Source organism: Hemiscyllium ocellatum, chromosome 14 (genome assembly GCF_020745735.1).
Source record: "Hemiscyllium ocellatum isolate sHemOce1 chromosome 14, sHemOce1.pat.X.cur, whole genome shotgun sequence".
NCBI lineage: Eukaryota > Metazoa > Chordata > Chondrichthyes > Orectolobiformes > Hemiscylliidae > Hemiscyllium > Hemiscyllium ocellatum.
In genome coordinates this window covers 274,818-300,130 of record NC_083414.1, presented here as the reverse complement: position 1 = coordinate 300,130, position 25,313 = coordinate 274,818, and the positions used below count along the sequence as shown (strand labels likewise).

Sequence of the window (25,313 nt, the reverse complement as noted above, 5' to 3'; positions counted from 1 at the left end):
CCCCCTCCCCGCTCTCCTCTTCCCCTCCCCTTCCCCCTCCCACTCTTCCCTTCCCCCTCCCACTCTTCCCTTCCCCCTGCTGTCACGCCCCCCTGCTCTCATTTCCCCCCGATCACTTTCCACTCCCCTGACCCTTCCCCCGACCTCACCCCACCTCCATCCTCCCCCTCCTTCCCTCCACAAAACTGTGTAAACCCCTCCCCACCACTCCCTTCCCTGCCTGCTCCCGTCCCTCTCCCCCTTCTCCTCCCTCATCCCTCTCACCCATCCCATCCCCCTCTCCATTTCTATCCCTCATTAACTGCAGAGTAAGTTGGTATTTTGGTTATTGGAGAGATTTCTCACTATTTTTTGTTGTGACTGTCAGGTGTTGTTTCGACTACTCAGCTTTCTGTTGAATGCATACACCCTGAGGTATGTTTCAAAGGAGACCATTGGCGTTGTTAATGTGAGGTAAGAGCTTGGCATTTCATTCTTTCACCTCTTTTCGATTTCCGCCTTTGTATCTTAGAAAGAAAAATGTGAAAGGTTTTTGTAAAAGTAAGCAAAATGTTCAGAATCAAGTTGACAGAAAAGAGACTCCCCTTCTCTACTTAACAAGAAATATTATTTATCACAAGTTAAATAGACTCTTGCTAAACAAACAATTATACCTGTCAACATGTAGCTCAACTAATCAAAGCTGTAATTCCCTCACGGACTTTCCCTCAATATATGTGTAGGCGGACCCAAAAAAAATAGGCGTCATCATGGAGGCAGAGGGAAGAACTGACTAGGCAGTTCAGTGGCCTGTGTACAGAATTTGCTGAGATGATCCTTTTGGCTGTTCAGAATGTGCTACTCCTTGGTTCACATTCCCTAGATACTTTTATTCACTTGCAAAAGACATAGCGTGGCTAGTTCACACTTATAAAGTCTCTGGCCCACTGGTTAAGAGGCTACAGCTTATAGCAACTGCTGAGGGAATCTCTTTTAAATACGCCTTAATCCTGAAGAAAGCCAGTTTAAAGAGAAAATAGATATCTCCTGCCTATTTCATTTACACACCCAAACTGTTCTACTTGAGAACTAATCACATAGTTGTTGCACGCAGAAAGCTTTTGTAATTGATAACTGGTTACTAGTGCTTAGACCATTTAGCAACTTCTTCTAAGCCAAATCTCCATTTGTACATTGTCCCTAGTTTCAGCTTGTCTGCAAGCTGGAGTTTTGCTACAGTTTAAACAAGTAGCTGTGTAAACAACACTTACAATGAGTATCCAGTTACTTGCTTTTAAAAAGTGCCGCAATCTTTTGACGATCCTTGGTTTTTTAAAACAGTCTTCTTCACATTCAAAACTTCAAAAAAAATAAAAAGACATGATCTTTACACAGAGACTGAAAGGCTGAGGAAGCAAGGTCCATGTCCATACATTCCTCAAAGTTGCCACCCACATTGATAGGGTTGTTAAGAAGGTGTGTTGGCTTTTATTAGGAAGGGGATTGAGTTTAAGAGCCCCAAAGTTATGCTACAGTTCTATAGAGCCCTGGTTAGACCACACTTGGAATATTGTGTTCAGTTCTGGTCACCTCATTATAGGAAAGATGTGGAAGCTTTCAAGAGGGTGCAGAGAAGACTTAGCAGGATGCTGTCAGGACTGGAGAAAGGTTGAGGGAACTAACATTTTTCTCATTGAAGCAAAGATGAGAGGTGACATGATAGAAGTGTGCAAGATGTTGAGATGCATAAGTAGAGTGGATAGTCAGAAAACTTTTTTCCCCGGGCGGAAATGTCAGTCATGAAGGGGCATAATTTTAAGGTAGTTGGAGGAAGTTGTGGGGGAAGATTTCAGAGGTAGATTCTTTACACAGAGTGGTGGGTGCATGGAATGCATTGCCACCTGTGGTAGTAGAGTCAGGGCAGGTGCAAGTTTTGTACTCTTTCTTTACCTTTGATTATAAGCCACATTGTACTTGGGTAACTGCTGTTGGTCTTCCTCCATGCAGGCTCACACTGCTGTATTCTACAGTCGTTTTCCTTGCACGAGAAGCTTTTCGGAAAGCATGCCTGAATGTTGGTGTGGAACAGAAATGGGCGCAGGTTATAAACCTGCTCTGGTTAACGTAAGTATCCAGCAGAAGTTAACAGTGCCAGCATGTCTCAACCAATTGTTTTTGGTCAGTTATCTCCTCAACAGATGGAGTATCTTTGGGATAGAAGATTCCTCGATGATAATATAGTGACAACAATCACAATCACAAAGTTGCAGCTTATTAAAGTTCCTTTCTGGTTGGTCTTCATTGTAAATATTGACAAGGAATAATCACTGTGGAAGTCCAATACAATGAGTCCCAATACATTTCAAATTTGCTTGATGATGAGGAGACTCGCATGAATAGCAAACTCGCCTCTATTGTATGTTTATCTTCTGCTATAATGATGACAATTATAAATTATGACAGTTAAGACAATTGGGACATCCCAGTGCATATGCTTGAATGTGTGTTTTCACAAGCATTAATTTATTTTGCCAAATGCAGCTTTAACAATGAAACATCCGCATCCTTATGATTGAGTTTATTGATATGATTAGTTTGGAATGGTGATGAGCTGATTTCTCACTTTGTCCCACTTGTCCATTGGTCAAAACAAAGTTTTAATTTAGAAAATAAGGGTCTGCTCATTGTTTAATATCCGAAACAAGTCAGCTAGATTTTTTTCAACTAAAAAATAAATGGATTTCAGTAAGGCCTTTGATAAAGTTCCACATGGCAGACTGCTCCGGAAGGTTAGATGGCATTGAATCCAGGGCGAGCTGGCAAATCAGATGCAAAATTGGCTTGATAGTAGGAAGCAAAGGGTAATAGTGGAAGGATGCTTGTTGGACTAGAGGCCCGTAACTAGTGGAGTATGTCCGGGGTCAGTGCTGGGCCTGTTACTGTTTATCTATATCAATGATTTGGATGAGAATGTACAAGATATCATAAGTAAGTTTGCTGATGACACTAAAATAGGCTGTATAACAGTGAGGAAGGTTAAGAGTAATTGCAGCAGGGCCTTGATCAGCTGGGGATTTGGGCCAAGAATTGGCAAATGGTGTTTAATATAGATAAGTGTGAGATTTTGCATTTTGAAAAGTCAAATCAATGTAGGATTTTCATGTTGAATGGTAGGGTCTTAAGGAGTGTATTAGAACAGAGGGATCTTGGAGTTCAGGTTCACAGTTCTCTGAAAGTGGAGTCACAGGTAGACAGGGCAGTGAAGAAGGCTTTTGGCACACTGGCCTTCATCAGTCAGGGCATTGAGTATAGAAGTTGGGAAGTTATGTTTCAGTTATACAGGATGTTGGTGAGGCCACAATTGGATTATTGTGTTCAGTTTTGGTCACCTTGTTATGGGAAGGATGTTATTAAACTGGACTGAGTGCAGCAGAAATTTACATGGATGTTGTCTGGACTCAATGATCTGAGTTATAGGTTAAACAAGCTAGGATCATTTTCTTCAGAGCGTACAAGACAGTGGCGGGGGGGGGGAGGTAGTGGGTTAGGGGGGATCTTAGAGGTAATAAGATCATGAGAGGCATGGATAGGGTGCATGCACTCAGTCTTTTTCCTAGGGTTCGGGAATCAAAGTCTGGAAGGCATCAGTTTAAGGTTAGAGGGGAAAGAATAAAAGTGAACCTGAGGGGCAACTTTTTTACACAGAGGCTGGTACACATATGGAATTAGTTGCCAGCAGAAGTGGTTATGGCAAGTATATTAGCAACATTTTAATTGGCATTTGGACCAAAACATAGATAAGAAAGGATTAGAAGGATATGGGCCATGTGTAGGGAAATGGGGTCAGCATGGACTAACAATTTGGCCAACATTGACCAAAGGGCCTGTCTCCGTGCTGTAGGACTCTATGAATCGTTTACATGCAGGCAATAGAAGATAAAAGATGTAAAAATCATTTACTAAAGGTTTGAGCTGTAAAATTCTGCAGCGTTGTCTTAAAAGTACTTTGCCAAATAGCTGTTAAATTTAGGAAAAATAATTATTCATAGATACTTGGGGCTACGATGTTGTGGCCATAACGGAGACATGGGTTTCACAGGGGCAGGAATGGTTGCTTGATGTTCCAGGGTTTAGAATGTTTAGAAAGAACAGGGAGGGTGGAAAAAGAGGAGGGGATGTAGCATTGCTAATCAGAGAGTGCCTCACAGCTACAGAAACGAAGGTTGTTGAGGAAGGTTTGTCTACTGAGTCAGTATGGGTGGAAGTTAGGAACAGCAAGGGATCGAGTTTAAGAGCTGCGAAGTTTTGCTGCAGCACTACAAGTCCCTAGTGAGACCACACTTGGAATATTGTGTCCAGTTCTGGTCGCCCTACTATAGGAAAGATACAGAGGCTTTGGATAAGATGCAAAGAAGGTTGGAGGGCTCGCCTTTTGAAGAAAGGTTGAATAAGCTCGGACTTTTCTCTCTGGAGAAAAGGAGGAAAAGAGGAGACTTGATCGAGGTGTACAAGATAATAAGAGGAATAGATAGAGTCAATAGCCAGAGACCTTTCCCCAGGGCAGGATTGACTGGTACAAGAAGTCATAATTTGAAGATATTAGGAGGAAGATACCCTCCAACACATCTCGTCCACATCCCGCTCCTCCACCCTCAGACCCCACCCCTCCAACTGTAAAAAGGACAGAACGCCCCTGATGCTCACCTTCCATCCTACCAACCTTTGCATAAACAAATCATCCGCCGACATTTCCGTCACCTCCAAAAAGACCCCACCACCGGGGATATATTTCCCTCTTCACCCCTTTCCGCCTTCCGCAAAGAAAGTTTAGGAAAAGATTTGTGGCTCGGGTGGCTCATTGTTGTGGTTCTGTTCGCCGAGCTGGGAATTTGTGTTGCAAACGTTTCGTCTCCTGTCTAGGTGACATCCTCAGTGCTTGGGAGCCTCCTGTGAAGCGCTTCTGTGACCTTTCCTCCTGCATTTGTAGTGGTTTGAATCAGCCGCTTCCAGTTGTCAGTTCCAGCTGTCCGTTGCAGTGGCCGGTATATTGGGTCCAGATCGATGTACTTATTGATTGAATCTGTGAATGAGTGCCAGGCCTCTAGGAATTCCCTGGCTGTTCTCTGTTTGGCTTGCCCTATAATAGTAGTGTTGTCCCAGTCGAATTATCAACTATGAGAGCAACCACCCCAACACACACAAAAGAAGTTGCATCAAGACACTATTCAAAAGGGCCACAACACACTGCAGCACACCAGAACTGCAAAACGAGGAAGAAGAACACCTATACAATGTATTCACCAAAAATGAATACCTGCGCAATTTCATCAACAGATGCCTAAGGGAAAGACAACGGAACAAGGACATGCCGCAATCCAAAGGACTAGCCACACTACCATACATCAGGAGCATTTCCGAACTGACAGCCAGACTACTGCGACCATTAGGACTCATAACAGCACACAAATCAACAGCCACTCTCAGACAACAACTCACCAGAATGAAGGACCCGATACCCAGCATGAGCAAAACCAATGTAGTGTACAAAATCCCATGCAAGGACTGCACAAAACACTATATAGGACAAACAGGAAGACAGCTAACGATCCGCATCCATGAACACCAACTAGCCACGAAACGATACGACCAGCTATCCTTAGTAGCCACACACGCAGATGACAAGCAACATGAATTCGACTGGGATAACACTACTATTATAGGACAAGCCAAACAGAGAACAGCCAGGGAATTCCTAGAGGCATGACACTCATTCACAGATTCAATCAATAAGCACATCGATCTGCACCCAATATACCGGCCACTGCAATGGACAGCTGGAACTGACAATCGGAAGCGGCAGATTCAAACCACTACAAATGCAGGAGGAAAGATCACAGAAGCGCTTCACAGGAGACTCCCAAGCACTGAGGATGTCACCTAGACAGGAGACGAAATGTTTGCAACACAAATTCCCAGCTCGGCGAACAGAACCACAACAATTCCGCAAAGACCGTTCCCTCCGTGACGACCTGGTCAGGTCCACGCCCCCCCACAACCCACCCTCCAATCCTGGCACCTTCCCCTGCCACCGCAGGAACTGTAAAACCTGCGCCCAAACCTCCTCCCTCACCTCCATCCAGGGCCCTAAAGGAGCCTTCCACATCCATCAAAGTTTTACCTGCACATCCACCAATATCATTTATTGTATCTGTTGCTCCCGATGTGGTCTCCTCTACATTGGGAAGACTGGGCGCGTCCTAGCAGAGCGCTTTAGGGAACATCTCCGGGACACCTGCACCAATCAACCACACCACCCTGTGGCCCAACATTTCAACTCCCCCTCTCACTCAGCCGAGGACATGGAGGTCCTGGGCCTCCTTCACTGCCGCTCCCTCACCACCAGACGCCTGGAGGAAGAACGCCTTATCTTCCGCCTCGTAACACTTCAACCCCAGGGCATCAATGTAGACTTCAACAGTTTCCTCATTTCCCCTTCCCCCACCTCACCCTAGTTCCAAACTTCCAGCTGAGCACAGTCCCCATGACTTGTCCTACCTGCCTATCTTCTTTTCCACCTATCCACTCCACCCTCCTCCCTGACCTATCACCTTCATCCCCTCCCCCACTCACCTATTGTACTCGATGGTACTTTCTCCCCACCCCTACCCTCTTCTAGCTTATCTCTCCACACTTCAGGCTCTCTGCTTTTATTCCTGATGAAGGGCTTTTTGCCCGAAAAGTCGATTTTACTGCTCCTCGGATGCTGGCTGAATTGCTGTGCTCTTCCAGCACCACTAATCCAAATTCTTTCTTCAATTGTTCTGACATTTTAATTTTAATTCCTGTTGGTCTACTATTCTAAATACAGTTTGCTCCTGACTTTCATGCTTGTTATAATATTTAGTTAGAATATTATTATGACACATTCACTGATCCTTTTTCCTCCTGTCTGGATTGTTTTCTACATAATTTCCATATTGAATTACTTTTTGTTTTGATAAGATCCTGTGAACATTGTTTTTAATGGTTTCTCAGAGACAGGTAACAATACAAACACCTTGTCTCCAGCAACAAAACTTTAGCTTTTTGATCTGCTCAAGGTTTCACTTGTTTGTCGAGAACTCTTTTGAATGCTTCTTGGTCAATTCACGTACTTTGTTTAGTTTTCTCTGAAATTAAAAACCCAGACTGGAGGTATAATCTCTAAGTTCTGGCTTATCTTATTTTAAAAATCAATTTAAGTAGTCCTTTGTGGGTGGCACGGTGGCACAGTGGTTAGCACTGCTGCCTCACAGTGCCTGAGACCTGGGTTCAATTCCCGACTCAGGCGACTGACTGTGTGGAGTTTGCGCGTTCTCCCCGTGTCTGCGTGGGTTTCCTCCGGGTGCTCCGGTTTCCTCCCACAGTCCAAAGATGTGCGGGTCAGGTGAATTGACCAAGCTAAATTGTCCATAGTGTTAGGTAAGGGGTAAATGTAGGGGTATGGGTGGGTTGCGCTTCGGCGGGTCGGTGTGGACTTGTTGGGCCGAAGGGCCTGTTTCCACACTGTAAGTAATCTAATCTAAAAAAAATCAACTCTTTGAGAGTATCACTCAAAAAGACTGAACGCTGTAGCCTCATTAGAAGCACCCCTATTGGCAAACAGTCATAGAATTGGAATTAACTTTTATTGTCACGTGTACTCAGAGTGCAGTGAAAATTTTATACATTGCCACTTACAGCCATCTCAGGTACAAAGATACTCTAGGTACAGCTTGTTTAATTACAGATCTTAGAGAATAGAGAAATAAAATGTCCAGCATTGCAGAAATAAAAGTTTAGAACCACAGTCTTCCAACCCAGACCACAGTGGCACCTAGCCTCCAATCTGCACTGGGTCTTGGCTCCAGACTGCATCGGACTTCACCTGAGGATCATGAGGCTGGGAGATTGCTTCAGACTGCCATGCCAGGCAAGGAGGATGCCGAGCCGGAAGGCCACTATGGGAAGACACTGCACCAGGCTGGAGGTTGCCATTGTCATGCAGGGAGGCTGATATGGGAAGCTGCTATCCTAGGCTGGGAGATCCCATGCTGGGAGACTGCTGTGCAAGGCTGGGAAGTTGCCACGCCACATTGGGAAACTACCGTGCCAGGCTGGGAGGTTGCCAGTCATTGGAAGCCGGGAGTCATCGCTAGAGGCTGGGAGAGAAGGAAAAAAAACACTAAGGGGGTGAAAAGAAAGGGAAGAAAAGAAGAGGAAGAGTGGACGAGCTCCGGCTGGAGTGTCCTGCTCCGGCTGGAGTGACCTAATCTGCCGCAATTTTACACCTAACAATGGAATTCCTTCATCCCAATACTGACCCTCGTAGCTGGTTCCTGAATTCCCAGAGGGCAATTCAGAGTCAACCACATTCCTGTGGGTCTGGAGTAACATGTAGGCTAGACCAAGTAAACATGACAGATTTCTTTCCCTAAGGGACGTTAGTGAACGAGATGAGTTCTTATGATAATCGACAGTGATTCATGGTCATCATTAGGCTGTTTAATTCCAGATATGTATTGAATTCAAATGCCACCGTCTGCCCAGTTCTGAAGAAGGGTTACACCTGAAACGTCGATTTCTCCACCTCCTGATGCTGCCTGGCTTGCTGTGCTCTTCCATCCTTCTGCTTGTTTGCCTTGGATTACAGCATCTGCAGTTTTTTTTTGTCTTTAACCACCCGCCGTGGCACGATTCGAACCCAGGTTCCCGGAGCATTACTTGGGTCTGTAGATTAATAGTTCAGTGATAATAACACTAGGCAATTGCCTCCCATTTTAATGCTATCTTTCCAATACCCTTAAAATTGTGGGTGATAACTGGAAGATGCAAGTTGTTTTATTCCTAAACTTAATGTTTTCAGTGGGCGGCACGGTGGCACAGTGGTTAGCACTGCTGCCTCACAACGCCAGAGACCCAGGTTCAATTCCCGACTCAGGCAACTGTGTGGAGTTTGCACGTTCTCCCCGTGTCTGCGTGGGTTTCCTCCGGGTGCTCCGGTTTCCTCCCACAGTCCAAAGATGTGCGGGTCAGGTGAATTGGCTATGCTAAATTGCTCGTAGTGTTAGGTAAGGGGTAAATGTAGGGGTATGGGTGGGTTGCGCTTCGGCGGGTCAGTGTGGACTTGTTGGGCCGAAGGGCCTGTTTCCACACTGTAAGTCTAATCTAATTTTTTCTTGTCATAAAATCCCACAATCTAAACAAGCATCCATTAACTTTCCAGGAGGCTTCCAGCCTGCTCTCTGATATGCACTGATTTAAAGTCATAATTCCAAGAAGACTGATCTACTTAATTATTAAACCCCTTTAACACAAAATAGACCAACACCAAATGCCGCAGATTTGAAATCCAAACATTCAAAAGAACATGGTATTAATACAAATAAATTACATACCTTTCCTTAGCACAGAGCATGATGCCTGAAACACATTAGTACTGTGTTTGCTCTGATGGTGGGAGTCTGAATGCTACACTTGCATGTGGTGAACTGCTACATGGGTGGGGATCCTGGATATAGGGAATTGAGCTGCTGTGCATTCCAAGTTAAAGGTTGCGAAGGGTGAGGGGGAGGGAGGTGTGTGATGGTTGGATGGATGTGCAGAGATGAATGTAAAGATGAGGACAGAAAGAGTGAGGGTTGATGATGAGGGTTCGAAAGTTCTTGTATGCAGAGTGGCAATAAGTCCATTAACAAATCTGTAATTGATTGTCTGTTAAGCCTTTCATCTGTTCATTGTTAACAGCTAACCCGAGAATGCAACTTTAAAGAAAGGGTTTTGTGATTTACACATGAAAAAGTAAAACTATCACTGTAATCGGTGATTGCTAGACAATATGTTGAAGGTTTTAGTCCCCTGTGTTCTCTGTCTATGACCTGATGTTTAGATTGATTTTAATCCAAAAAGTGAGATAACAGAGTTTTACATAACTTCATGCAGTTTTTGAGCTCAGAGTTCTACATGAATGAATGCAGTTTTTGAGCAAAGTGCAATGTAACTCTGCAGTACAAATTCACCCCACACAATATATGTGTGCATGTGGGTCTTTGTCTGTGTGTGTGTGTGCGTGTGTGTGTGTGTGTGTGTGTGTCTGTCTGTCTGGGGTGGGGGTTGTGAGTGTGAGAAAGTGTGTGTGTGTGTGTGTGTCGTGAGTGCAGAGTGTCTTAAGTCTGTGAGGGGGTGCATGTGAGAGTGTGGGAGTGTGTGTGTCTATAAGGGTGTGTGTGGGTGTCTGTGTGTACCTGTGTCCGTGTGTGTGTCCCCGTGTGTGTGTGTGTGTGTGTGTGTGTGTGTAGTGCAATGGTGATCACCTGTAATGTGACATGAACCCAAGGTCCAGGTTGAGGCCCTCCCTATGGGTACCGAACTTAGCTATCAGCCTCTGCTCGGCCACTTTCCTCTGCTGCCTGTCCCGAAGTCCACCTAGAGAATGGTCACCTGAAAGTCCGAGGCTGAAGGTCCTGGACCACTGAAGTGTTCCCCAACTGGGAGGGAACCCTCCTGTCTGTTGATTGTTGTGCGGTGCCCATTTATCCGTTGTTGTAGCCTTTGCTCGGTTTCCCCAATGTACCATGCCTCTGGGCATCCTTGCCTGCAACATATAAGATAGACAACGTTGGTTGAGTCACATGAGTACCTGCCGTGTACAAGGTGGGATGTGTTCCCACGCGTAATAGTGGTATCTATGTCCACAATCTGACACGTCTTGCAGCGACGACCGTGACAGGGTCAAAAACTGCATGAATTTATATAAAACTCTGTTATCTCACTTTTTAGATTAGAATCAATCTAAACATCAGGTCATAGACAGAGAACACAGGGGGCTAACACCCTCAACATATTGTCTAGCTATCACCATTGTTAACAGCTAACCCGAGAATGCAACTTTTAAAAATTTGCACATGAAAGAAGTGAAACTATCACTGTATTCTAACAGATGAAAGGCTTAACAGACAATCAATTTTTCAATGTATAATTTCAGTTACATCACACACTGCAAATTTTTGCTATAAATTCTGAGTTACGATCGAGCCCTCCACAATCACCTGATGAAGGAGCGTCGCTCCGAAAACTAGTGTGCTTCCAATTAAACCTGTTGGACTATAACCTGGTGTTGTATGATTTTTAACTTTGTACACCCTAGTCCGACACCGGCATCTCCAAATCGTAATTGAAAGTGATAGTGACCATGAATTTATTAACGATTCTCATACAAAAAAACCATCTGGTTCACTAATGTAATTTCAAAGAAAATCTGTCACTGTTACCTGGTCTAGCCTACATATGACTTCAGGCACATAGCATTGTGATTAACTCTTAATAGCCTTTTAAAATGGCCAAGCAAGACTCATGGGTCAAGGGAAATTTGTGATGGGCAATGTAAGGCCCACATTCAATGACAGAATAAAGAAAACAAAAGCTAAAATGGTGAGATATCAGAAACCCCAAAGTCTACTGTTTTGAAAGACTGTAAACTTATGGATCACATGGAATACAGGAAGAACTAGCTATTTGGACAAAGAGCTGGCTTGAAGGTAGAAGACAGAGGTGGTGACGAAGGGTTGCCTTTCAGACTGGAGGCTTTTCCAGCAGTGTGCCACAAAGATTGGTGCTGCGTACACTGCTTTTCGTCATTTATATAAATTATTTGGGTGTGAACATAGGAGCTATGGTTAGTAAGTTTGCAGATGACACTAAAGTTGAAGGTGTAGTGGACAGCAAAGAAGGTTATTTCAGAGTACAACGGGATGATCAGATGGGGCAGTGGGCTGAGGAGTAGCAGATGGAATTTAACTTACATAAGTGTGAGGTACTACATTTTGGAAAGGCAAGTCAGGGCAGGACTGATACACTTAGTGGTAAAGACCTGTCGCTGAACGAAGAGACTTTGGACTGCAGGTTCATAGGCCCATTGAAAGTGGAGTAGGACGTAGGTAAGATAGTGAAGAAGGCATTTGGTATGCTTTGCTTTATTGCTCAGAGCATCGAGTATAGATGCTGGGAGGTCATGTTACAGCTGTACAGGAAATTGGTTTGGTCATTTTTGGAATATTGCATGCAGTTCTGGTTTCCCACCAATTGGAAGGATGTTGTGAAACTTGAAAGGGTTCAAGAAAGGTTTACAACAATGTTAACAGGAGTGAAGGGTTTGAGCGATAGAGAGAGGTTGAATAGGTGGGGCTGTTTTCCCTGGAGTGTCAGAAGTGGAGGAGTGACCTTATAGAGGTTTATAATGTCATGAGGGGCATGGATCAGGTAAATAGACAAGGTCTTTTCTCTGGGTGGCAATGCCCAGAACTAGAGGGCATAAACTTAGGGTGAGAGAGGAAAAAATTGAAAGGGACCTAAGGGGCAATGTTTTCACACAGGGTGGTGAATGCATGGAATGAGCTGTTAGAGGAAGTGGTGGAATTTGGTACAATTACATTTAAAAAGGCATCTGGATGGGTATATGAATAGGAAGGATGTAGAAGGATATGGGCCAAGTACTGCCAAATAGGACTAGATAGGACCATTTGCTGGACATGCACACGGACAGCAGTGAATTGAGGGGTGTGTGGGTTAGATTATTTTATTTTAGATTAGAAATAATACTCAGCACAACATCGTGGGCGGAAGGGCGTGTTCTGTGCTGTACTTTACTATGTTCTATGTCCTATTAGTTTAGGAATCTGGTCGGCATGGATGAGTTGGATTAAGGGTCTGTTTCTGTGCTGCGCATCTCTATGACTTCCTTGCTTTTATACTTTAACATCTATTTATAAACCCAAGAATCTTGTAAGCCTTCTTAACAACTATTTCAAAATGTCTGACCATCTTCAGAGAATTATGCATTGAACCACAAGGTCTCTCTGCTCTTACATGCCGTTCAAAGTTGTACCGTTGAGCCTGCATCTATCAACAAACACATCGAGTTAGACCCCATCTACCACCCGCCTGAGAAAAACAGGAAATGACATCACCCCAGGAAATGATGTCACCAACCCAAGGAAACCCAAACATATAAATAGAATGCAGGAATTATCAACAGTGCTTCAGCTGGAGGCCCATTGGAGATGTTAGCTAGTAGGGTGATGAAACGTCTGGAAATGAACCTTCCAGCTCTGTGAGCAAACCTACATCCAAAACCTCAACCTGAGCTACAAATCTTCTCAAAGCCCACTATTCTCCCTAGCTTAGAGTTATCTGCACATTTAGAGGTTTTGCACTCCATCTCCAAATCATTCATTTAAATTAGAAAAGGAAGGGTCCCAACATTGATCCCTGGGGAACATCACTTTCAAGCGCCTGAGACCCAGGTTCAATTCCCGACTCAGGCAACTGACTGTGTGGAGTTTGCACGTTCTCCCCGTGTCTGCGTGGGTTTCCTCCGGGTGCTCCGGTTTCCTCCCACAGTCCAAAGATGTGCGGGTCAGGTGAATTGGCCATGCTAAATTGCCCACAGTGTAATGTAGGGGTATGGGTGGGTTGCGCTTCGGCGGGTCGGTGTGGACTTGTTGGGCCGAAGGGCCTGTTTCCACACTAAAAGTCTAATCTTGTCTCCAATCTGAGAAATGCCCATCTATACCTACTCTCTGTTTCCTATTTTTTGTCAACTTTTAGTCTATGCTGCCAAGGACACATCAGTCCCAAACATTTCTAATTCGCTAACCAATCTTAAAACTTGGCACCATATTAAATGCTTTCAGAAGTCCAAATATACAACATCTGCAGTACTATCCTCATTCACTGCCTGTGTTACCTTATCAGAGAACTCGATGAAATTTGTCAAGACAGGATCTGACCTTGACGAAGCCATGTTGACTGTCTAGTATTAACTTATTTTTCTCTAAGTGTATATTTACCTGATCCCATATTGTGGTCTCCATCAGTTTTCACCCTATTAATGTCAAGCTGACAGTTCTGTCATTTCCTGGGTTACGTTTGCCCCTTTCTAAACAGTGGCATCATATTTGGAAACTCCTGTCCCCCGGACTAATCTATGTTAAGAGAAGTCTGAAATCCTTTTTGTCAACAGCTCTGCAGATTGCTTCCTTTACTTTTTCAGCAATCTAGGATGTTTACAGTCAGGACTGGTGACTTCTGTACATGGACTGTCACCAGCTTTTTTAGCACCTCTCTTTTTAATCACTATACTGCTCAGTTGCTCAACCCTTGTTTTCAACTGGGCCATTGTCACCATTTTATAATGTGGAAAACACAGAAGCAAAGCACTAATTTAATACCTTAACCATACCCTTTGTTTCAGTGAGCAGTTTATCTTGCTTGTTCCTTATTGGCCACTCTATCCTTCACTAATCTTTTACTATCAATATGTTTGAAGAATATTTTGCTGTTTTAGTGGAGCCTGCCACCTTTTCCTCATGCCTTCTCTTAGCCTTCCTTATTCCAGCCTTAGCTTCTCCTCTGTATTTGAGATACTCTTCCTAACTTCTGTTGCTATTTTTATTCCAGTATGTATCATATGCCTACTTCTCCTTACCTCCTCATCAATATCCTTAGACATTTAGGGTACTGTAGCATTGGGTACCTTGTATTTATTTCCCATGGGTATATACCTAACTTGCACCCTGTTCATCTTTTTTTTAAATACCTCCATTTTCAGCTTTTGTTTTATCCACCAAAATGCATTTCCAGTTAACGTGCTCCAGTTCAACTTTTTGACCCCTCAACTCTGCCCTTTTCAAGTTTGGGATCTTAGTCATTGACTAATTTTTATCCTTTTACAATTTAATATGACGATTGCTATTTCCAAAATGCTCCTCTGATATCTTCCACTTGACCTACCTTCTTTCCTACCAGCACAGCTCCCTGCCTGGTAGGATGGGAAATATACTATTACAGAGAGTTCTTCTGCACACATTGCAAGAATTTCTCCCCTTCCTTGCCCCAAACACTAACTTTATTCCAGGCTACCCTAAGATAATTGAACTCACCAGTTATCACAACCCAGCTTGTCCTGCAGATTTCCATAATCTGCCTACATAGGGCGGCACGGTGGCACAGTGGTTAGCACTGCTGCCTCACAGCGCCTGTAGACCCGGGTTCAATTCCCGACTCAGGCGACTGACTGTGTGGAGTTTGCACGTTCTCCCCGTGTCTGCGTGGGTTTCCTCCGGGTGCTCCGGTTTCCTCCCACAGTTACAAAGATGTGCAGGTCAGGTGAATTGGCCAAGCTAAATTGCCCGTAGTGTTAGGTAAGGGGTAAATGTAGGGGTATGGGTGGGTTGCGCTTCGGCGGGTCGGTGTGGACTTGTTGGGCCGAAGGGCCTGTTTCCACACTGTAAAAACACTGTAAGTCTAATCTAATATGGTCTCTTCTACTTCCACCCCACAATTTGGAAGATTATAATAAATACCCAACAAGGTCACCACTCCTTTCCTGTTTCTCTCCTCTAACCATGTAGATTCTAATTCAGTAACTGCATCTCATTCAAGGGTAATAATACTAACTTTGACCAAGATTGCTGCACATCCTCTCTCTTTACCAACCCTGTGTCTACAAAAAACCTTATAACGTAGGATGTTAAATATCCAGTCCTGTTCAGGCTTGAGCCACGTTTCTGTCAATGCTACTATGTATACCTCCCTAGAGCAGTTTCTGCTTCCAGTTCCCCAGTTTTGTTCATTGTGCCCTTTGGAAGGTGACCACTGGAAGGAACTGGAGCTGGAGTTGGATGAACTTAGGATCATTCGGGAGGCAGAGGGAGTCATAGATCGGAGCTTTAGGGAAGTAGTAACTCCAAAGATTGCAGACAGATGGGTGACAGTGAGGGGGGACTGGGAGGAAGCAGCCAGTGCAGGGACCCCCCTGCGGTCGTTCCCCTCAAGAACAAGTATACCGTTTTGAATACTTATGGGGGGGGAAACAACTTATCAGGGGTAAGCCTCTGGCACGGAGCCTGTCCCCGTTGCTCAGAAGAGAAGGGTGGAGAAGAGCTGAGCAATAGTTATTGGGGATTCGATAGTTCGGGGCACAGATAGGCGGTTTTGTGGGGGCGAGAGAGACTCACAATTGGTATGTTGCCTCCCAGGTGCAAGGGTACGTGACGTCTCTGATCGTGTTTTCCGGGTCCTTAAAGGGGAGGGGGAGCCGCCCGAAGTCGTGGTCCACATTGGCACCAACGACATAGGTAGGAAGAGGGATGAGGCAGGCTTTCAGGGAGCTAGGTTGGAAGCTCAGAGCTAGAACGAACAGAGTTGTTGTCTCTGGTTTGTTACCCGTGCCACGTGATAGAGAGTCGAGGAATAGGGAGAGAGAGCAGTTAAATGCGTGGCTACAGGGATGGTGCAGGAGGGAGGGATTCCGGTATCTGGATAACTGGGGTTCTTTCTGGGGAAGGTGGGACCTCTATAAACAGGATGGTCTACACCTGAACCTGAGGGGCACCAGTATCCTTGGGGGGAGGTTTGCTAGTGCTCTTTGTGGGGGGGGGGTTTAAACTAACTCTGCAGAGGCATGGGAAACTGGACTGTAGCTTTAGGGTGCAGGACCTTGAGTGTAGGGAGGCTAGGAACATGGCATCAATCTCTAAGGAGGGTGCCTGTAAACACGAAAGTGGCTTGAAGTGTATATACTTCAATGCGAGAAGTATATGAAATAAGGTAGGTGAACTTGCAGCGTGGGTTGGTACCTGGGAGTTCGATGTTGTGGCCATTACAGAGACGTGGGTAGAACAGGGACGGAATGGCTGTTGTAGATTCCAGGGTTTAAATGTTTTAGTAGGGTCAGAGGTGGGGGTAAAAGAAGGGGAGGTGTGGCATTGCTTGTCAAGGATAGTATTACAGCGGTGGAAAGGACAATGGATGAAGACTCGCCATCTGAGGTAGTTTGGGCTGAGGTTAGAAATAGGAAAGGTGAGGTCACCCTGTTAGGAGTTGTCTATAGGCCTCCTAATAGTCCTAGAGACGTAGAAGAAAGGATTGCGAGGATGATTCAGGAGAAGAGTGAAAGTAATAGGGTGGTTGTTATGGGGACATTAACTTTCCAGATATTGACTGGGAAAGCTATAGCTTGAGTACGTTGGATGGGTCGGTGTTTGTCCAATGTGTGCAGGAGGGTTTCCTGATACAATATGTAGACAGGCCAACAAGAGGTGAGGCCATACTGGATTTGGTTCTGGGTAACAAACCAGGCCAGGTGTTAGAATTGGAGGTAGGTGAGCACTTTGGGGACAGTGACCACAATTCGGTGACTTTTACTCTAGTGATGGAGAGGGATAAGTGTGCACTGCAGAGCAAAAGTTATAGCTGGGGGCAGGGAAATTATGATGCGGTGAGGCATGACTTAGGATGCGTGGCTTGGAAAAGTAGGCTTCAAGGGAAGGGCGCAATCGATATGTGGAGCTTGTTCCAGGAGCAGCTATTGAGTGTCCTTGATAAGTATGTACCTATCAGGCAGGGAGGAAAGGATCGTGTGAGGGAGCTGTGGTTTAATAAGAAATTGGAATCCCTTGTTAAAGGGAAGAGGGCGGCCTATGTAAAGATGAGGCGTGAAGGTTCAATTGGGGCAATTGAGAGTTATAAGGTAGCCAGGAAGAGAGAGAGCTAAGAGCAGCAAGGAAGGGACATGAAAAGTCCTTGGTAGGATTAGGGTAAACCCAAAGGCTTTCTATAGGTATGTCAGGAATAAAAGAATGACTAGGGTAGGAATAGGTCCAGTCAAGGATAGTAGTGGGAAGTTGTGCGTGGAGGCTGAAGAGATTGGAGAGACCCTGAATGAATACTTTTTGTCAGTATTCACTCAGGAACAGGACATTGTTGCCGATGTGAATATTGAGTCACAATTAATTAGAATGGATGGCCTTGAGGTATGTAGGGAAGAGGTGTTGGAAATTCTAGAAAGGGTGAAAATAGATAAGTCCCCTGGGCCTGATGGCATTTATCCTAGGATTCTCTGGGAAGCAAGAAAGGAGATTGCAGAGCCATTGGCCTTGATTTTTATGTCCTCGTTGTCTCCAGGAATAGTGCCAGAAGACTGGAGGATAGCAAATGTGGTTCCCTTGTTCAAGAAGGGGGGTAGGGATAACCCTAGTAACTATAGGCCGGTGAGTCTCACTTCTATTGTGGGCAAAGTCTTAGAGAGAATTGTAAGGGATAGGATTTATGAACATCTGGATAGGAATAATGTGATCAAGGATAGTCAGCATGGTTTTGTGAAGGGCAGGTTGTGCCTCACAAACCTTATTGAATTCATTGAGAAGGTGACTAAGGAGGTGGATGAGGGTAAAGCAATAGATGTGGTGTATATGGATCTTAGTAAGGCGTTTGATAAGGTTCCCCATGGTAGCCTACTGCAAAAAATACGGAGGTATGACATTGAGGGTGCATTAGAGGTTTGGATTAGGAATTGGCTGGCTGGAAGAAGACAGAGGGTAGTATTGATGGTAAAGGTTCATCTTGGAGTGCAGTTACTAGCGGTGTTCCGCAAGGCTCTGTTTTGGGACCATTGCTGTTTGTCATTTTTATAAATGACCTGGAGGAGGGGCTAGAAGGTTGAGTGAGCAAGTTTGCGGATGATATGAAAGTCGGTGGAGTTGTTGACAGTGAGGAAGGATGTGGCAGGTTACAGTGGGATATAGATAAGTTGCAGAGCTGGGCAGAAAGGTGGCAAATGGAGTTCAATGTAGCTAAGTGTGAAGTGATTCACTTTGGTAAGAGTAACAAGAAGATGGAGTACTGGGCTAATGGTCGGATACTTGGTAGTGTGGATGAGCAGAGGGATCTTGGTGTCTATGTACACAGATCTCTGAAAGTTGCCACCCAGGTAAATAGTGCTGTGAAGATGGCATATGGTGTACTGGCTTTTATTGGTAGAGGAATTGAGTTCCGGAGTCCTGAGGTCATTTTGCAGTTGTATAAGACTCTGGTGCGGCCGCATCTGGAGTATTATGTGCAGTTTTGATCACCATACTATAGGAAGGATGTGGAGGCACTGGAACGGGTGCAGAGGAGGTTTACCAGGATGTTGCCTGGTATGGTAGGAAGATCATATGAGGAAAGGCTGAGGCACTTGGGGCTGTTTTCATTGGAGAAAAGAAGGTTTAGGGGTGACTTGATAGAGGTGTACAAGATGATGAGGGGTTTAGATAGGGTTGACCATGAGAACCTTTTTCCACGTATGGAGTCAGCTATTACGAGGGGGCATAGCTTTAAATTAAGGGGAGGTAGCTATAGGACAGATGTTAGGGGTGGTTTCTTTACTCAGCGAGTCGTGAGTTCATGGAATGCCCTGCCAGTAGCAGTGGTGGACTCTCCCTCTTTATGGGCATTTAAACGGGCATTGGATAGGCATATGGAGGATAGTGGGCTAGTGTAGGTAAGGTGGGCTTGGGTCGACGCAACATTGAGGGCCAAAGGGCCTGTACTGCACTGTATTTTTCTATGTTCTATGTTCTACTTCTTTGTTCACTGTTAACACTTATGCCTTCCCTCACTTCTTTTTCCCTGTCCCCCGTCTTGTCTCATTTGCCCTCTGCCTTACATTTTTAAATCCACCTCCACTATACGATTTATGCACCCAGCCGAAAGGTCAGTTCTTTTTCTGTTCAGGTGAAACCCCTCTCTTCTGAACAACTTCCTCCTTTCCCAAAAGTGATCCAAATTTTTTCCAAAATCTAAACCTCTCCCTTCTACAACATCCTCAACCATACATTTACCTCCCTGATCTGACTTGCCTAAATTGTGAAGCTCGTCACACGTATAATATTTCTGAGATTACTGCCTTGGGGATCCTGTGTTCCACCAACTCTCTAAAGCATGAAACTAAGTCTACATCTCTTCCAAGCATCTCCCTATGTTGTTGGTTCACTCATGAACCATAACTACTGGTTGCTCACCTTCCCTTTCTAGAAGTTTATCCAGCCCTACTGTTAATCCTTGCACCCGGTTTTAATGTACCACCACCATTGAATCATAGAAGTATCATAGATTTCCTACAGTGTGGATTTGGGCTGTTGAAGTCTGCACCAACCCTCTAAAGAGCATTCCTCCGTTTCCTTCCCCATCCTTCTGCCTTCCTCTACCCCCACCTTCTGACACAATTCACTTAACCCCTCATTTACCATGGCTAACCCACCTAGCCTGCACATCTTTAGATTGTGGGAGGAAACCCACACAAGCACAGGGAGAACATTGCAAACTCCATACATGCAGTCACCCAAGGTTGGAATCAAAACCAGATCCCTGGCACTGTGAGGCAGCAGTGCTAACTACTGAACCACCTTGCTATCATCATGATAAGGGCCTCACAATCTTCGCTGCTGTTCTGCCATTGTTGCAATTATTTAGCCTATTGTATGTTGTAGAGTATAATAAGTGTGCACTACAGTAAAATCTATGAAATCAAATTAAGACCAAAAAAAATCAATAAATGTCAAATTCTGAGCAGTTGTTGTTCACTGGACTCATTGTGTAAGAACTGTGAAGAGTTATAGAGTTATACAGCATGGAATTTATGTTAGGCAGGAAATGGTGTTGGATGGACTGTTAGGTCTGAAAGCTGATTAGTCCCCTGGACCTGGTGGTCTGCATCCCAGACTACTTAAGGAGGTGGCTCTAGTAATCATAGACACATTGGTAATCATTTTCCAATGTTCTATCGATTCAGGATCAGTTCCTGCGGATTGGAGGGTGACTAATGTTGTCCTACTTTCAAGAAGGAAGGGAGAGAGAAAACAGGGAATTATAGACCGGTTAGCCTGATAACAGTGGTGGGAAAGATGCTGGAGTCAATTATAAAAGATGAAATTACGACTCATTTTGGATAGCAGTAACAGGATAGGTCAGAATTGGCATGGATTAACAAAGGGGAAATCATGCTTGAATAATCTTCTTGAATTTTTTCAGGATGTAACTATGAAGATGGACAAGGGAGAGCCAGTGGATGTAGTGTACATGGACTTTCAGAAAGCGTTTGATAAAGACCCACATAGGAGATTAATGAGCAAAATTAGGGCACATGGTATTGAGGGTAAAATACTGACTTGGATTGAAAATTGGCTGGCTGACAGGAAACAAAGAGTAGTGACAAATTGGTCCCTTTCGGAATGGCAGGCAGTGACCAGTGGGGTACCACAAGGTTCAGTGCTGGGACTGCAGCTGTTTACAATATACATTAATGATATAGATGAAGGCATTAAAAGTAATATTAGCAAATTTGCTGATGACACCAAGCAGGGTGGTAGGATGAAATGTAAGGATGACGTATGAGAATACAAGGTGACTTGGACAGACTAGGTGAGTGGACGGATGCATGGCAGATGCAGTTTAATTTGGATAAATATGTGGTTATCCACTTTGGTGGCAAGAACAGGAAGGCAGATTACTATCTAAATGGATTTTCCTGCTCCTCGGATGCTGCCTGACCTGCTGTGCTTTTCCAGCATCACTCTAATCTAGACTCTGATTTCCAGCATCTGCAGTCCTCACTTTTGCCTAGTATCTGAATGGAGTCAAGTTAGGCAAAGGGGAAGTACAATGCGATCTAGGTATTCTTGTACATCAGTCAATGAAAGCAAGCATGCAGGTACAGCAGGCCATGAAGAAAGCTAATGGCATGCTGGCCTTCATAACAAGAGGAATTGAATAAAGGAGCAAAGAGGTCCTTCTGCAGGTGTACAGGGCCCTGGTGAGACCGCACCTAGAGTATTGTGTGCAGTTTTGGTCTCCAAATTTGAGGAAGGACATTCTGGCTATTGAGGAAGTGCAGCGTAGGTTCACTAGGTCAATTCCCGGAATGGTGGGACTATGATATGTTGAAAGATTGGAGCAACTGGGATTGTATATACTTGAGTTTAGAAGGATGAAGGGGATCGATTGAGGTGCATAAGATTATTAAAGAATTGGACACTCTGGAGGCAGGAAGCATTTTTCTGCTGATGGGTGAGTCCCAAACCAGAGGACACAGTTTAAAAATAAGACTAGGCCATTTAGAATAGAGTTGAAAAGAAACTTCTTCACCCAGAGAGTGGTGGATATATGGGATGTTCTGCCCCAGAAGGCAGAGGAGGTTAAGTCTCCAGATACTTTCAAGAAAGAGATGGATAGAGCTCTTAAAGATAGTGGAACCAAGGGTTATGGAGATAAGACTGGGACAGGATACTGATTGTGTATGATCAGCCATGATCATAATGAATGGTGGTGCTGGCTTGAAGGGCCGAATGGCCTACTCTTGCAGCTGTTGTCTATTGGAAGCAGATCCTTCGGTCCAACTTGTCCAGGTCAGCCAGATATCCTAAACTGATCTAGTCCATCTGCCCGCATTTGACCTATGTCCCTCTAAACCCTTTCTATTCATGTACCCGTCCGGATGTCTTTTAAATGTTTTATTTGTATTCACCTCCAAAGCCATCTCTGCTAGGTCACTCTATACATGTACCACTCTCTGCATTTAAAAGGTGCTCCTCAGGTCCCTTTTAAATTCTCCTCCCCACCCCACCCCTCACCTTAAAGTTATGCCTTCTAGTTTTGGACTCCCCACCCTGGGAAAAAATCCTTGGCCGTTCACCCTGTTTATAGTCCTCATGATTTTAAAAACCTCTCTAAGCCTCTGACACTCCAGGGATTAAAAAGCCCCAGCCTATTTGGCCTCTCCCTATGTCTCAAATCCTCCAATCACAGCAACATCCTTGCAAATCTTTCCTGAATGCTTTAAAGTTTAATAACATGAGCAGGGAGACCAGAATCGAACAAAGCGTTCAATGTCCTGTACAGTTGCAGCATGATGTCCCAACTCCTCTACTCAATGCACTGACCATTGAAGGCCAGTGGGCCAAATACCTTCTTCACCAACCTGTCCACCTACAACTCCATTTTCAAATAATTATTTACCTGTATCAATGGGTCCCTTTGTTCAGCAACACTACCCAGCTGTAATGGTTCCTACAGTTAGCTGTACAAGTCCTGCCCTGATTAGTCTTATCAAAATGCAACATTTCATATTTATCTAAATTAAACTCCATCTGTTACTCTTTGGCTTATTGGCCCATCTGATCGAGGTCCTGTTGTATTCTGAGATAACTTTCTTCACTGTCCACTGCCAACTTTGGTGTCATCTGCAAACTTACTGACCATACATCCTATATTCACATCCAAATCATTTATATAAATGATGAAAAGCACTGGACCCAGCACCCAATCCTTGCAGGACACTGCTGGTCATAGGCATCCCAGTCCGAAAACCAACCCTCTATCGCCATCACCCGTCTTCTACCTTCAAGCCAATTTTGTATCCAGTTGGCTAGCTCTCTCTGTTCTCAAGTTTATTTCACAAACTGAAATCATGTAAAACTTGCGTGGAAATGAGGATCAGATCAATGAGGACCAAGAACTATTGTACCACCCTGAAGCAACCCATTGATAGTTTGTAGTGATGATTCTGTGCTTGCTCTTTATTCCAGTGTTCCACTTGGAGTGCTCTGGTCATTACTTTTGGGTTGGATTTGGCTCCATTTAGTAACAACCCCAGACCCAGCTCTAATACCTCATTATGAAGTTGGTGTGGCAGCATTCGGTCTCTCTGCTATAGTAGAACTCCTCTCTGAGCCGTTGTGGATCCTGGCACAGGTGCATATGTTGGTGAGGCTAAAGGTGAGTGGTTCATAAATTGTGACTGACTTGTTGATCTTAGAAACTTTTGTTTCATGTTTTTATTTTTCCAAGATTCTCTTCCCCTGAAGTTGCTGGTCTTGAACCTGATTGGCTGACAGCTTGGTTTCTCTGCCCATGTGGCTGCTGGCTTTGTGTGGTGCTAGTCAGTGAGCATTGGCACTTTTCTACCCTGGGTGGCAGCACAACCAAGCCTGATCCTGCCTGACCTAATTTCTACATCTACAACAGTCTTTCAATAATGACAAAGTTCAGGAAACCTGGCTGATCTTTGTCAATTCAAGCAAGCACTTCATAGCTGCACAGGCTATGGATAATTTATGAGAACCATTGGTCAGTTGATCAGGATATCATTGATGTCTCAGGTTGGATCTGGTTCTATATGAATTTACATGTAATTCATTTGCTTTCTCTAGTTGTGGGTTGATGTAATTATTTCCAAAGCAAACACACTGATTACATAATAAGTTGGAGACTTGTACCTGGGAATGTTTCCTTTGCATTGTATTATGTAAGTTGGGTTAGGAGGTGGTGGGGGATTGGTCAATTCCTTGATGACAGTCTCAGTTGGCTAGGAGTTGCAGTTCTCTGACCTTGGATAGAACATAGAACATTACAGCACAGTACAGGCCCTTTAGCTGTCGATATTGCGCCAACCTGTGAAACCAATCTGAAGCCCATATAACCTACATATTCCATTACCATTCATATATTCATCTAACGACCATTTAAATGTCCTTACAGTTGGCAAGTCCACTACTGTTGCAAATAGGGCATTGCACTCCCTTACTACTCTGAATAAAGAACCTACCTCTGACATCTGTCCGATATCTATCACCCCTCAATTTAAAGCTTTGTCCCCTTGTGCTATCCATCACCATCTGAGGAAGAAGGCAGCCATTGTCCATTCTATCAAATCCTCTGATCATCTTGTATGTCTCTACTAAGTCACCTCTCAACCCTCTCTCTTATGAAAACAGTCTCGAGTCCCTCAACCTTTCCTCGTAAGACCATCCCTCCATACTAAGCAACATCCTGATAAATCTCCTCTGCTCCCTTTCCAATGCTTTCACAACCTTCCTAAAATGTGGCAACCAGAACTGTACACAATACTTCCAAGTGCAGCTGCACCAGAGTTTTCTATAGCTGCAACATGATCTCATGGTAGATTAGATTACTTACAGTGTGGAAACAGACCCTTCAGCCCAACAAGTCCACACTGACCTGCCGAAGCGCAACCCACCCCGATCCTTTTCCCTACATTTATCCCTTCGCGTAACACTACGGGCAATTTAGCATGGCCAATTCACCTAACCTGCAAATGTTTGGACTGTGGGATGAAACTGGAGCACTCGGAGGAAACCCACACAGACACGCAGAGAATGTGCAAACTCCACACAGTCGCCTGAGGCTGGAATTGAACTGGGGTCTCTGGCGCTGTGAGGCAGCAGTGCTAACCACTGTGCCACCGTTCTGAAACTCAATCCTCTACCAATAAAAGCTAACACACCATACTCCACCTTAACAACCCTGTCAACTTGGGTGGCAACTTTCAGGGATCTATGCACATGGATACCAAGATAGAACATGACAGTGCAATACAGGGTCTTCAGCCTTCGATGTTGCGCTGACTTGTGGAACTGATCTGAAGCCCATCTACCCTACACTGTTCCATTTTTGTCCATTTGTTTACCCAATGACCATTT

General features: G+C 44.5%; 1 protein-coding gene across 1 annotated transcript in view; it reads left to right on the top strand.

Annotated features, from left to right (window-relative positions):
- The first annotated feature begins 369 nt into the window (after positions 1-369).
- rft1 (RFT1 homolog) overlaps positions 370-25,313 on the top strand; it is a 78,583-nt gene continuing 53,639 nt past the window's right edge. Inside the window, exons 1-3 of the mRNA XM_060835267.1 lie at positions 370-453; positions 1,987-2,103; positions 23,400-23,589. Coding sequence (XP_060691250.1) covers positions 23,572-23,589 — 18 coding nt within the window. The 5' untranslated portion in view covers positions 370-453; positions 1,987-2,103; positions 23,400-23,571. The remainder of the gene's footprint in view (positions 454-1,986; positions 2,104-23,399; positions 23,590-25,313) is intronic.